This window comes from Lipophrys pholis, assembly GCF_963383615.2.
Source record: "Lipophrys pholis genome assembly, chromosome: 10".
NCBI lineage: Eukaryota > Metazoa > Chordata > Actinopteri > Blenniiformes > Blenniidae > Lipophrys > Lipophrys pholis.
This window is the reverse complement of record NC_137640.1, coordinates 29568303-29581071: the sequence shown is the minus strand read 5'-3', so window position 1 is coordinate 29581071 and position 12769 is coordinate 29568303. Positions and strand designations below refer to the sequence as shown.

General features: G+C 44.9%; 1 protein-coding gene across 13 annotated transcripts in view; it reads left to right on the top strand.

Annotated features, from left to right (window-relative positions):
• Positions 1–12769, top strand: part of fryl (furry homolog, like) — an 82153-nt gene that overhangs the window by 64973 nt on the left and 4411 nt on the right. For 8 of the 13 annotated variants that reach the window (XM_080472981.1, XM_080472986.1, XM_080472984.1 and 5 more), the window contains 9 exons: positions 489–689; positions 2658–2858; positions 4641–5050; positions 8160–8367; positions 8483–8632; positions 8782–8880; positions 9658–9726; positions 11639–11656; positions 12430–12540. In XM_080472981.1, coding sequence (XP_080329107.1) covers positions 489–689; positions 2658–2858; positions 4641–5050; positions 8160–8367; positions 8483–8632; positions 8782–8880; positions 9658–9726; positions 11639–11656; positions 12430–12540 — 1467 coding nt within the window. The remainder of the gene's footprint in view (positions 1–488; positions 690–2657; positions 2859–4640; positions 5051–8159; positions 8368–8482; positions 8633–8781; positions 8881–9657; positions 9727–11638; positions 11657–12429; positions 12541–12769) is intronic. The other 5 variants (XM_080472982.1, XM_080472983.1, XM_080472980.1 and 2 more) reach the window with 2 other exon arrangements.

The following is a 12769-nucleotide window of genomic DNA, read 5'->3' as shown; positions in this document are numbered from 1 at the left end:
GACTTTACTGGACTGGACTTCATGGTGTAACACGTTAACCAGTGCCTTGCTCCACTGGTTGCTCTGTTTGTTTAGGCTACTTTTGTTGAACGCAAATCTTTAAAATAACCGTCTTTAGTCTATTAACATGTGTGTTCCTTCTCTTCTCTTGCCACAAGGAGTTGCAGGTAAGTCTGTGGGCCAGACACTTCTTGGGATGTCGCTGAATGCTGTGCCCTGATGTCTCCCTGTGTTGTATTCACTCATACTGTTTTTACAATCAGTCCTCCTGTGCTTGTGAACTTTTTGCCTCTGTAGTTTTAGAGTTATGCATCCCTCATTGTCCTAAATTGTAGAGAGAAAGCGTCTCACCCTCTCAAGCACATGAGCAATTGTTTGTTTGTCAGTTTCTGAATTGTTGGGGTTTTTTTTTGTCTTGTACCTTGTTTGTATATTTTATAATATATTCCACAACTATATTGTCTCATTGGTGTTTGGTTTTCCTGCAGGGGGAGAGCATGGACAACTTTAACTGGGGGGTTCGGCGTCGTTCCCTGGAGAGCATGGACAAAGGGGACACACCGTCTTTGCAAGAGTGTCAGTACACGGGCAGCACGCCAAGCCTCAACCTCACCAACCACGAGGACACGGATGAATCATCTGAGGAGGAGGTACTGAGCGCTAGCCAGATTCTCACCTGCACTGGCCTTGTAAGTCTCACTCTAATCAGGGTCCTCCTGCCCCACCCACCCCGAAATCTACCGTGCAACTCACGCAGCCTGCTGGCATGGTGTGCGTGTGCGTGTGTGTGTGGTGTGCGCACATACTGGGCTGGACCTGCTGGCGGCGTGGACAGGGGCTTTATGCTTGCTTCTTCGTTGATGGTAGACGTCATCTGAAATAAACAAGTTCAGCGCAGTGCCTTTATATCTGACTGCTGACTTAATGCTATTACTTAAGCTTTCAAGTATGTAAAGGTTTTGAGTATGACGTGTCGGAACGGAGAACTAAAAGTTGGATAAGTTGGTTTAATTCCTGTTTATTGACGTGTGATCAGTTGTAAAAGATTCTTTGAACTTGTTGCTTTTTGTACTCAGTTATTTCTCAGGTTTTAGTGTACATCATAGTATGTCTTTTCACATTTACTAAACGTTTGGCTGCTTGTCTCTAACCCCTCATTCTTTGCTTTGCGAGCAAGTACTTGTGCAAATCTGCTATTAATAATGCTGTTAGTGCACAATGCTTTACCCCTGTCTAATGGGGATATTTTCTTTCTTTCCTCTTCTGCTCTTCTTGATCTTGGTAGTGCACGGTGAGAGAATGAGCTTTTGCCCCAAGTAAACAATCTCCTTCCCTCAAAGACCTTTTTTTTTGTGATTCTGTGTTTATACTAGAGAAATGAGCATGCAGCATTTGTGTTTCACCCTAGATATATATTGAGTTGAGCTATTTGGAAATTATTTACTCACAGGGATTAAATATATACGAATTGGTATTTTAAATATAAGCATGTTCTTGCTGTGTTTAAGAGGGTTTAAGTTGCAGAAGTGAAAAACTAAAAAGACTAAAATTCTCTGCTTGTCACAGAAACATCATTTCAGTTGTTGAAGTGCAATTAATAATAATATTATTTTAAGTAGTTAAAAACATTAAATCAACGCAGTGCAAACTCAATAACAGGCTAACCAGTTAACCACATGAAACGCTCTCTTGTCCAACAAGATAAGAACAAGCAAGAAGTTGAAGGTAGATTCCATGGGAGTACAGTGTCTCCCAGCAGGCACTCACTAACAAGCCAAACAGATATAGAGAAATGAAGATCGACTACTCGGTGAACAAAAGGGCCGGTACTTGAATTTTACGTATTGCTTCTTTAACAGATCGTCATTTACATTTCAGTCTGGTTCAATTCTCTCAAATTGTGAAATCAAAATGTCCCATCTCGATGAGCAGAGAATGAAATGATTGACGCAAAGCAATTATTGGCAGTTTTTGACACTTGTCCATGACCCCACATCCAGCTTCATCCACAGCATTGAAGACAGATTCATTAGACCAATCAAGCTTGTGCCTTCTTCATAGTCTGTTCACAAGACTAGCACATGTTTAAGCGCAGCTTTGTCTTCTGAATTGTCCAGTCGTTCTCCCTGAAAAGTGAGTTTGACCCATTATGTGATGGATTTATGGAAGATAGCAGTGCAGGTTGATGCTGAACCCCCATCCAACTTGGAAAAAATCTCTCCAAGTGTTTATGAAGCACATTAGTCTCATTCGGCAATCATTCCAGTTATTTGTGTCCATGTGGGTACATCTGGTGTGAAGTCAGTATCTACTGTATTTATATACATAAATGTGCCCGTTTCACAAGAATTAATTGATCAAATTCATTAGTTGATTTTGAACTTACGTGTAATTTGTCCATGTATTTCTGGGACTGCATTGCAACATATAAAGACCTGTTGAGTGTGACTGAGGTGTATTTATCCCCGTAGTATCGTCAGTACTCTATCAACCATGTATGTGGTGCGTATGTGTTTTTGCTGTAGTGGACATGTTGGTTCTTGGTGTGTTTTTTCCAAAGTTTGAGTTCAAATTATATAACATGTCAATGTTTTGTAATTTTTTTTTGTCCACAGAAAAGCTAAGAACGTTTTTTATTTTGTTCTTTTCTTCTGCAGCTAAACAGTGACTCGGCCACGGATGACACCGCATCCAACCATGTGGACTCTCTGCAGCAGTCCCATGAATCGTCTAGCAGTGCCATGACGGAGGAGGCAACCATCCTGCCCTCTCTGCCCTCTCTGTCCTCACTCCCTCGCCTGGATAGTCCCCTTTTGGAGATGGCCCACTCAGACAGCACCAGCAGCCAGCTGCCTGAGGTGCGATCAATCGGGAGTGGCAATAAACTGTGGTGCTCGGGTGCTTTTTAGCTTGCCTTTTTATGTTTCTGGTCAACTTCTGTCTGCTTGTGCTGTGTTTTTTGACGCGGTCTGTTGTTCAGACTGACAATTCGCTGCCTTCCTGGGGTTTTGGATGAATCTAAAAGTGCTGGTTCTCTGACTGTTCTGTCCTGTCGTTGGGGGGGGGAAGACATAGTGTTCTGCTTTGGCTGTTTCTGGCTCTTTATGCAACTGCTTTCTTTTGTTACTTCGCTCTGGGTGTGGGTGCCAGATGGCAACTCTTTATCTCCCGTTCCCCTTTTTAGTGGTGAGGCTTGACGATGTGATTTTGGGGAAACTAAATTTCACCTCAGGTCAGCTGTTACTGCTCACCTCCAATTACTCATCAACTGACTATTCCAACTAAAACCTCCATTTAAAAACTTTTGAAAGGCACACCAGCTCCTTTGTCTTCAGCCAACGCATGTGTGAGTATGAGTCCTTTACAAGATGTGTGTTAACTTTAAAAGTGCAATTACATGAAAAGCAGTCACGCTCAAGCGAATGAAACCCTTCAATTTGCTACCATATTAACATGCCATAGCCCTTCCTTGTGCCGTCTACTGCTACTGACATTTATCACTTATACTAACAACGGTGAGTATATTGACTTGTCCTGGTATCAATTTGCATGTTCAGTGTGTGAACGCAATTCATGAAAAACATGAAAAAAGCCTTCATCATACATGTTCAGTGTAATATTGTTATATGTGCAGTACATTTGTGACCAGGTGCAGTGACGTTGCTTCATGCGCAGATGTAAATGCAACTTTCTAGGAACTCAATCTTGCCAGTGGTCTCAATATCATTGCAAGGACATCTCCCCCATCACAACCCCAGCTCTTAGTGTAATGAGCCCAAGATAAAACCATCAATACTCTTGCTCATTCCCTCCAGGATGGCCACGACCACTTCTAAAAGCTTTCTGTAATATAGCTGCCGTCTCTGTGATGCACTGGCTGTCTGCCACATTCAGTTTTCTGAATGCATTAAGCGTTCCACAAAAAAACAACTTCTCTTCGTTAAAGACCTCCTTCATGTGTGGGATTTACATCAACATAGCAAATGTATGCAATGTGAATGTTTTCAGTTGTGGGTCGGTAATCAAGGAGCCTCATTTAATGAGTGCTTTTACTTTATTTAGCCGTTTTTTGTTGCATCATGCATGCAATCCATTAGGCATGTGCAGCAATGCAGGGTCAGTCATAAATCAGTCATACATGTGTGGCGTGCACCACAGCAGATGCTTTCATCTGCACTTGTCCTGATGGCGCTTGTTCTTCCACTGGTCCTCTACAATGTTGACATTGTATTAGCTGCCAGCTCAGTTTTTAGTGATTTAGTGATTGATGTTGGCTGCAGATTTTTAACGATTCTTTTTCTGTACTTTCTTGGGTTGTTAGCTTTTGTTTATAGAATGACATCCAGAGCAGTCTCCAAGGAGCTGAACATTTTCACAGTTCCTCACTCAAAGGTTGCTTCTTTTATGATTGATACTAATATGTGCTCTTAAGTACTGGATATAGTGGTCTAATTACAGCCATAACGGTGGTTCGTCCGGGAGCCTGTGTTGTTGAAGTATGAATAAGCACCACCGTTGCTAAGACGGTTCAGACGACAGACTAATTTGTGTGATAAATACATTTTATTACGTGTTGTATTCTTCTTTCAAACCGCCTGCCACAGTGCAACTAATTGCCCCTCTTTGGTTTGGTATCACAGGATGCTGTGAGCATGACTGCCGCCGATGAGCTGAGCAGCAGTGTGAGCGAGGACACGGGGTTCTGTAGCGCCCCCCCTCTGCCCTCTGACCCTCCAGAAATGTGCGACCTTCAAGATTTGCAGGAACCCCAGGATCCTCAAGAAACCCTGGACCCTCAAGAGGACCTGGATCCGGCCCCCCCTCCCCCGCCGGCCATAGACACGCCGCCCGGGTTCCTTTGTGAAGACGAGTCCCAAACAGTACTGCCTCTTTGTTTGCCCATGATACCTGAAACAAAACCTGATCCAGATCCCGACCCAGATCCCGACAGCACCTGTGGCTCTGTGTGGGAAGAGGATGTGACGCAGGCCCTGAAGGAGCTGGACGAGCGCTGTGAAGAGGAGGAGGCAGACTTCTCCGGCATGTCCAGGTAAGACGATCAGACTTTTATCATATCAGCGTACGTATGAAATGTAGCCCCGCCAGAAAAAAAAGTAATCGTGTGTTTACAGTTTTGTTCTTTACATGTTTGAAAATGAAAACCACGTGCACCAAAAGAAAATTTACTTTAAGCTTACCTGAAAGCAAAATTAAAATAGGATAAATAAAAAAAAAAAAAACAGTAAAGATGCCCAACTCATTTTGATGAAAAAGACAAAAATAGGCAACACTCCAGCCTCATCTGAGGGAAAGCAAAACTCTGTTATCAGCAGAACAGGATGCCTTAACTTCCACATGAAACCTGCTTAATTTTATTGATGTTCTGTATTTGCTCTTCTAAGACGATAGGATCATATACTGCGTCATTTACAGGTACAGCTCAAAAAATTAGAATATCATGAAAATGTTCAATATTTTTTCACTTTTTTCACTTTCACTATTTGTCACTCATTTCAGAAAGTCAAACCCATATATGATCTAGGCTCATGACACAGAGTGAAATATTTCAAGCCTTTATTTCTTGAAATGTTGATTATTATGGCTTACAGATGGTGAAAACTGAAAATTCAGTGTCTCAGAAAATGAGAATCTTGTGGAAAAGTTCAGATTTGGAAAGTCCTGGTGTCTCACCCTAATCAGCTAATGAACTCAAAACCCCTGCAAAGGTTCCCTGAGCCTTTAAATGGTCTCAGTCTGGGTCAGGAGGCCACACAATCATGGGGAAGACTGCTGACTGGACAGATTTCCAGAAGACAGTCCTTGACACCGTCCACTAAAGGTCACTGCTAAAGAAGCTGCTTGTTCAGAGTGCTGGATCCAAGCATGTTCAGAGAAAGTGGAGTGGGAGGAAAAGGTGCAGCAGCAAGAGGGAGGAGCGCAGCCTGGAGAGGACTGTCAAACAAAATGCAGTGAAGAATTTGGGGGAGCTTCACCAGGCTGGACGGAGGCTGGAGTCAGCGCATCAAGAGCCACTAGGCACTGACCAATCCTAGACATGGGATCCTAATGTGGCTTCCTGGGGTCAAGACACTCCTGAACAAGAGACCAGGTCGGAAGCGTCTCACCTGGGCTGTGAAGGAAAAGAACTGGACTGTTGCTCAGTGCTCCAAACTCCTTTTTTCACATGAAAGTCCATTTTGCATCTCTTCTGGAACTCCAGGTCCCAGAGTGTGGAGGAAGAGAGGAGAGGCTCAGAATCCACCTTGCTTGAAGTCCAGAGTGAAGTTTCCTCAGTCTGTGATGATTTGTGCTGCCATGTCCTCTGCTGCTGTCCCTCCACTGGGTCTTCTGAAGTCCACAGTCAAGGCAGCATCCAGCAGGAACCTTTAGAGCTCTTCATGCTTCCTTCTGCTGACAAGCTTTATGGAGATGCTGAGTTCATGTTCCAGCAGGACTTGGTACCTGCCCACACTGCCAAAGGTACCAAAGGTACCAGAAGCTGCTTCAATGACCCTGGTGGTACTGAGCTGGACTGGCCAGCAGACTGGCCTGAGCTGAACCCCAGAGACAATCTCTGGCTCTTGTCAAGAGGACGGTGAGAGACACAACACCAACAATGCAGATGACCTGAAGGCTGCTGTCAAAGCTACCTGGGCTTCATTCCACCTGAGCAGTACCACAGGTTGAAGGCCTCCAGGCCACGCCGCTAAGACGCAGTACTTCATGCTAAAGGACCAACCAAGTATTGAGAGCAGAGAGATGAACAGACTTTTCACAAGCCCTACAGTTTGGTTTAAAATATCATTTTTTTCTTGATCTTTTGTAATATTCTAATTTTCTGAGACACTGAATTTTTGGTTTTCCTTATCTGTACGCCATCATCATCAACATGTCAAGAAATTAAGGCTTGAGATATTTCAGTCTGTCATCATCCCATGGTATTCTTTTTTTTTTTTTTAGACGTGCCTGTATATAAAAAAAGAGCTGGGACATCTCACCTCTGCTAAATTGCTTCAGGCCTGATTGTAAGATTATATTGAAAAGATTTGACTGCTCTCTACTGTTGTAGCTTCTATTCTCCTACATTTGATTGAATGTTATTGTTGTGGTGTGTAATAATGTGAAATGATTTGATATCTGTTTATGAAAGATTAATGTATGGCTGGTTATTTTTGACAACATGATGGGTAATTCTTTATTGACATGACTGGCTGGAACTATGAAGGTGGGCCAACATAGGCTGGCTCCAGTCCACTTGAAAAGCCTTTTCTCCTCAAGGTGGGCCAATTCTGGCTGGAGGACGGCTGTAAAGTCAAGGATTCAAACTACAATGAAGCAAAATGAAGACACAACATAGAACAAACATGCAGACAGTCATTCCCTCAGCCTCTGACACGTATATCACAGAGATTTTAATGCATCTGAGCCACACACAAATGTGCAGTCAGTGCTTTTGAAGCTGACTGTCTGAAACGTGGAGCAGCCGAACCGCTCCGTATCTCTGTGTGTGAGGAGTTTTCTGTGAGTGGGAGAGGGCAGGATAAAAACAACTACGCAACATTAAACCACAGTGAGCCTGTGAGCTGGCTCCAGTGCAGAAATGTGTGTGTATGTGTCGGTGTGCCTGGCTGGTACAGAGCTCTGCGGTCCTGTGTGGGATGAGAGTGCAGTGCGCTACCGCTGTTAGCCGTTGCTGCGCAGACGAGGGGAGAGTGAGGGAAAGAGACGCGATAGTTGGGGTGAGGATGAGGACAGAGACCGTGTCCGCTGCGGCGCTCGGCAGCGCAGGCTTCAGATACTTGTATTCTGTCTGCTTTTTCAGGCTGTTCGGTCCTACAGGCCTGTGAGTATCAGTACGCGTGTACACGCTTGTGAGTGTATGTGAAAGGCAGAGAGCTAGAAATGTTTGCATGATGCTAGAATGCTAATAGCTCTTATGTTATTGTGGTGCCACTGCAGCAGTTTAGAGTTCTCAGTCTAGTGCAGCAGAATATGAAGAAAGGGCAGCAGGGGTCTGCTAATGCGAGGTTGTTTACTTGCAGCCAGAGGGGTGTGTGTGTGTGTGGAGGGGGGGGGTGTTCTACTTGTCCTTCAGTTGAGACTGAGGGGAATGCAGAGCGTGTTGTGTTGTAGCTTACTGGCCCTCGTGTTTGTTTCAGTCAAGATGAAGGTGACGCAGACAGTTTCCCAGAGATTCAGGCCTCTCCACCGCCGTCACCCTTTCTCTCCGCCATCCTGGCGGCGTTCCAGCCTGTTGCCTATGACAATGAGGAAGATGCTTGGCGTTGCCATGTCAACCAGATGTTGTCAGACACAGATGGGTCCTCTGCTGTTTATACTTTCCACGTGTTCTCCCGCCTGTTTCAGGTAATGGCTCTTTATCTATTTCTTTTCTTCCATTTTGTGCAGTTTTCTTGTGTTGTGCCTGTTGTACTGTTAACCAGTGAGCATTTCATTGTTATTCCTTGCTTTTGTTCTAAAGGGCATTCAGAGGAAGTTTGGCTCCATTACACATGCATCTGTTCACTTTCTCGGGGAAAAGCTCCAACGAATGGGAAATCAGTTCCTCAGCTCCCTGGAAGTCATGACATCACGCTCTCAGTGCCCCACTGTGCTGCTGGACGCCGAGACGGTGAGGTTCTTCTACACGGTGGCCTCCTGCGACAAACACAAACTATTGTACTCCTTGATGCTAAAATGTCACAAAGATATCATGTGTGCATTTTGTCCATTTCGCTGTGTTTTGGTTTAAATGGTTTGTGGTTCTCTGTGTTGTTGTAGCTGGTCTCTTGTGGACTATTGGAGATCTTGAAGTTTAGCGTGCTGGAGCTGCAGGAACACTTGGACACCTATAATGCCAAGAGAGAAGCAGCGGAGCTCGTAAGTCATCATGATTCTCTCACCATGTTCACCAAGCTGTGCTTTCAGAACCGCTTTTCGCCTCGGGTCACGTTGCTCACGTTGCTCTACATCCTCTGTGGTTGTCACAACCACATCTTCAGCTTCTGTGTGAGAATGTGTGAGCAACAGACTGTAAGGAACTCTCTCATAATAGCCGCTCATGTCACGAGGGATGAGCTTAGAAAATATGAAAAGTGCCTTGTACATCTATGCCATCGTACAGCATGGAAGGCCAGGAGGACATAAAGACTAATACCCGATGCTCTGCAAGATAGCTTCAATCTGTCTCATCAGCAGGGCTGACATTGAATCAGCGTGAGGATGAGTAGATTTAGCTGCCGTTAGTGTCTGCATCACCAGTGACAACCCCTGCTGAAGGGATAAAAATAACCCTCAGCACTCCTAAATCAGTTATAGAGGGCCAGGCGGCAGGGAGCTGGAAGGGGTGGGCAAAGCGGGGAGGGGAAGAATGAGAAGAGATGAGATTGCAGAGGGTTCTGGGATGCAGGGGCGCTAATTGAATGAGACGGCAATGTTCCCTGGAGAGCCAGATACCATCCCTGCTCTGGAGCAGGCCGCCTTTAATTTGTTAAGTACAACCGTCTTATTAAATCTCCTCCCTGACCAACCTTTATTGTGTACACACACAAATTTAAAATGCATGAGTCTTAACACAGTAAAAAGCCCTTGATGCTTGTGTTACCAAGTCTCCTTGTCTTGTAACTGTGGTTTTGTCCTCACTGGTTTGTTCTCCAGTGGCTGGAGAACTGCAGAAAAACATTTGGGGACAAAGACAGCAGCCAACGGCCCAATACTCACGCACAGGTAAGATTGAACGGCCACTTCATTCAAATAAGAAGAAGAAATCAGTCAGACATTGGTCCAGCTGACGATTCCAGAACGGACGCCTCTTGTTCTCGCTTGTTCATGGGAAGACTGCAGTTTGAGTAGGAGAAAAGAAAGACGGGTCATTGCTCTACTCTTGGACTACATCCCATCAAGAGTCGTGTCCTCGTAGAATGTCTCAATAAAACGTACCAATGCTGTTAGTAGCTGTGTGGTTAGCAGAGTGAGACTATTCCTGGTGTAAGACTTCCTTTTAGGTTTTATTTAATCCTAAACCTTTTGTAAAAACCATGTTGGCCTTTGATTTGGCTCAATGACTTCATGTTGGAAGGATCTTCCATAAGGATCAAATCAATCCCGCTTCATGTTAGTGAGGTGGAGACATTGAGATGAAAGAAAAGTCTCCCAACCCTTCTGTGTCACATCCTATACTATTGGAAAAAGAAAAAAGCATTAATCATCTCACACAACCCAGCCCATTGAAAGAATGCTACTCGCTCTGCTTATGTTGACAGCCTGTGTTGTGTTTGTTGTGCATTAGTTTAACTGTTTGATCAATTCAGTTTTCTTTTGGGTGTAAATACAAACATGAGCTGAAAATACCAATAATTTAGTCTTTAAGATAAAAGTTGGTGGAACAGTTTCAGTAACATTTGCAGGTTAGCAGCTTTTTGTCGCCTGTGATAGTTTTGATGAGGTTGAGAAAAATTGTAAAGAGTGACGTTGACCTGTTGACGTTGACCTGTTGACGTTGACCTGTTGACGTTGACCTGTTGACGTTGACCTGTTGACGTTGACCTGTTGATGTTGACTCGTTGATGTTGACCTGTTGACGTTGACCTGTTGACGTTGACCTGTTGATGTTGACCTGCTGACGTTGACCTGTTGATGTTGACCTGCTGACGTTGACCTGTTGATGTTGACTCGTTGATGTTGACCTGTTGACGTTGACCTGTTGATGTTGACCTGCTGACGTTGACCTGTTGACGTTGACCTGTTGATGTTGACCTGCTGACGTTGACCTGCTGACGTTGACCTGCTGATGTTGACCTGCTGACGTTGACCTGCTGACGTTGACCTGTTGACGTTGACCTGTTGACGTTGACCTGCTGACGTTGACCTGTTGGAGCTCTGCCAGCTCAAGAAAAGGAGCATTTATAACATTTCTCTCAAGGCCATCATTACTTCATTACTATGACAAAATAAAATCACAAACGTTTGAAGAGTTGGTCTTTTGCATCAGAGCACTTCATTTCCTCTCTGAGACGTTGAGGATTCCACCATTTTAACTCATGACCTGTAAAGTATAGATGCGCTCACAGGTTATAGACTCTGAACTTTCATCTGATCTCTTCCTGGAATTGCAGACAGATATGAACCGAATGCTTCCTCCTCCTCCTGCTCTGTGTAGCGTTCACCACGTGTTCTCTTCCCCTCATTGCACCTGCTGTTACTCTGCTTCTCTGAGTTGAGGTTTTTATTACCGCTGAGCTCGGCTCCTGTGTGTTTTGACACCAGACTCTGGAAGTTGATGAAACCACTGCTCTGTGCCCGTCGGGTCTCTGTGTCTCAGCTGTCATGTTAAAGCTCACTAATTCTCCGTCTTTCTCTCCTTCTGTTTTGTTTGTTGTTTTGTGTGTGTGTGTGTGTGTGTGTGTGTGTGTGTGTGTGTGTGTGTGTGTGTGTGTGTGTGTGTGTGTGTGTGTGTGTGTGTGTGTGTGTGTGTGTGTGTGTGTGTGTGTGTGTGTGTGTGTGTGTGTGTGTGTGTGTGTGTGTGTGTGTGTGTGTGTGTGTGTGTGTGTGTGTGTGTGTGTGTGTGTGTGTGTGTGTGTGTGTGTGTGTGTGTGTGTGTGTGTGTGTGTGTGTGTCCCCTGCTCACCTTCTTGCTTAGCAAATGGAAAATCTAGCAGTAAGTGGTTCTCCTATTTTAGCCCTTATTACTGATGACATCTGGACAAAGCACTGACCACCTCATCTCTCTCTGCATACCTGCACTGTTGAAATTCACTGACTGCCCCCCCCCACCCCACCCCCGCACCTCGTATCTCTCCACCTTGATTGGTCACCTAACCCGGCACCACTCCCCTCATCCTCCCAATCTTGACTGTCCTGCAGCTCATGCTCTGTTGTCCCGTCGGCTGGATGAGCAGCATCTCGGCTCACTGATCCTCGACGTCCTGTCCTCTCATTCAGAGTTCCTGTTTGATTTGAGAGTCTGCAGCTGAATCAGTGGGACAGGATGGGTGGACTGTTCATGTCTCTTTTGGCTCACTTTCAGTCTGCATGTGCATCGTTTCATTCCCATCTCTCTTCACATCATCATTGTTTTGTTTTTTCTTTAGTTTTCCGGAATTAGGGTCTTAATTTTTCATAACTTCCGACTTCTTCACTCATTCATCCAGTCAGCAAGGCGTAGCCGCTGTGGCCCCTAGCGAGTGTCGCGCAGGGCGGTAATGGAGAGTTTTTTCTAGTTGAGATCTCATCACTAATCCTAGAAGTCGTAGGTAACTCACCTTTGGCAACACGACGCCAAGCAGGCGGCACTAGTTCATGTTAACCTCTTCATCTCCTCCATGTCTCTAACCCAGGATGCCCATCCCTCTAATCATGTGGCCGTTACAGTGTCTGCAGTGCAGGGCAGCCGCTGTGAGTGACGCACGAGTCTTGTCTTTGTCTTCATAGGAGCTGGAGTTGTGCCGGAGGCTTTATAAGTTGCACTTTCAGCTGCTGCTGCTGTTCCAGGCTTACTGTAAGCTCATCAGCAGAGTGGACACCATCAAGAGAGAGGCCGAGGTGAGAGGCACACTGTGGAGGCTCAAGGTTACTTTATTAGCGCCGTAGGTAGACTTGTTTTACAGATCTTGTGATCGTTGGCCACGTCATAGCAAATAGACACACCATGAACCAGACAATTGGTCGAGTGGAAACAACACAAACGCTCAATGTTCTGCTATTCATCATTAAATAATTAAGATGAGATCAAACCACAATAAGACCTTACAGCGATAAAAAGTCAGTCACA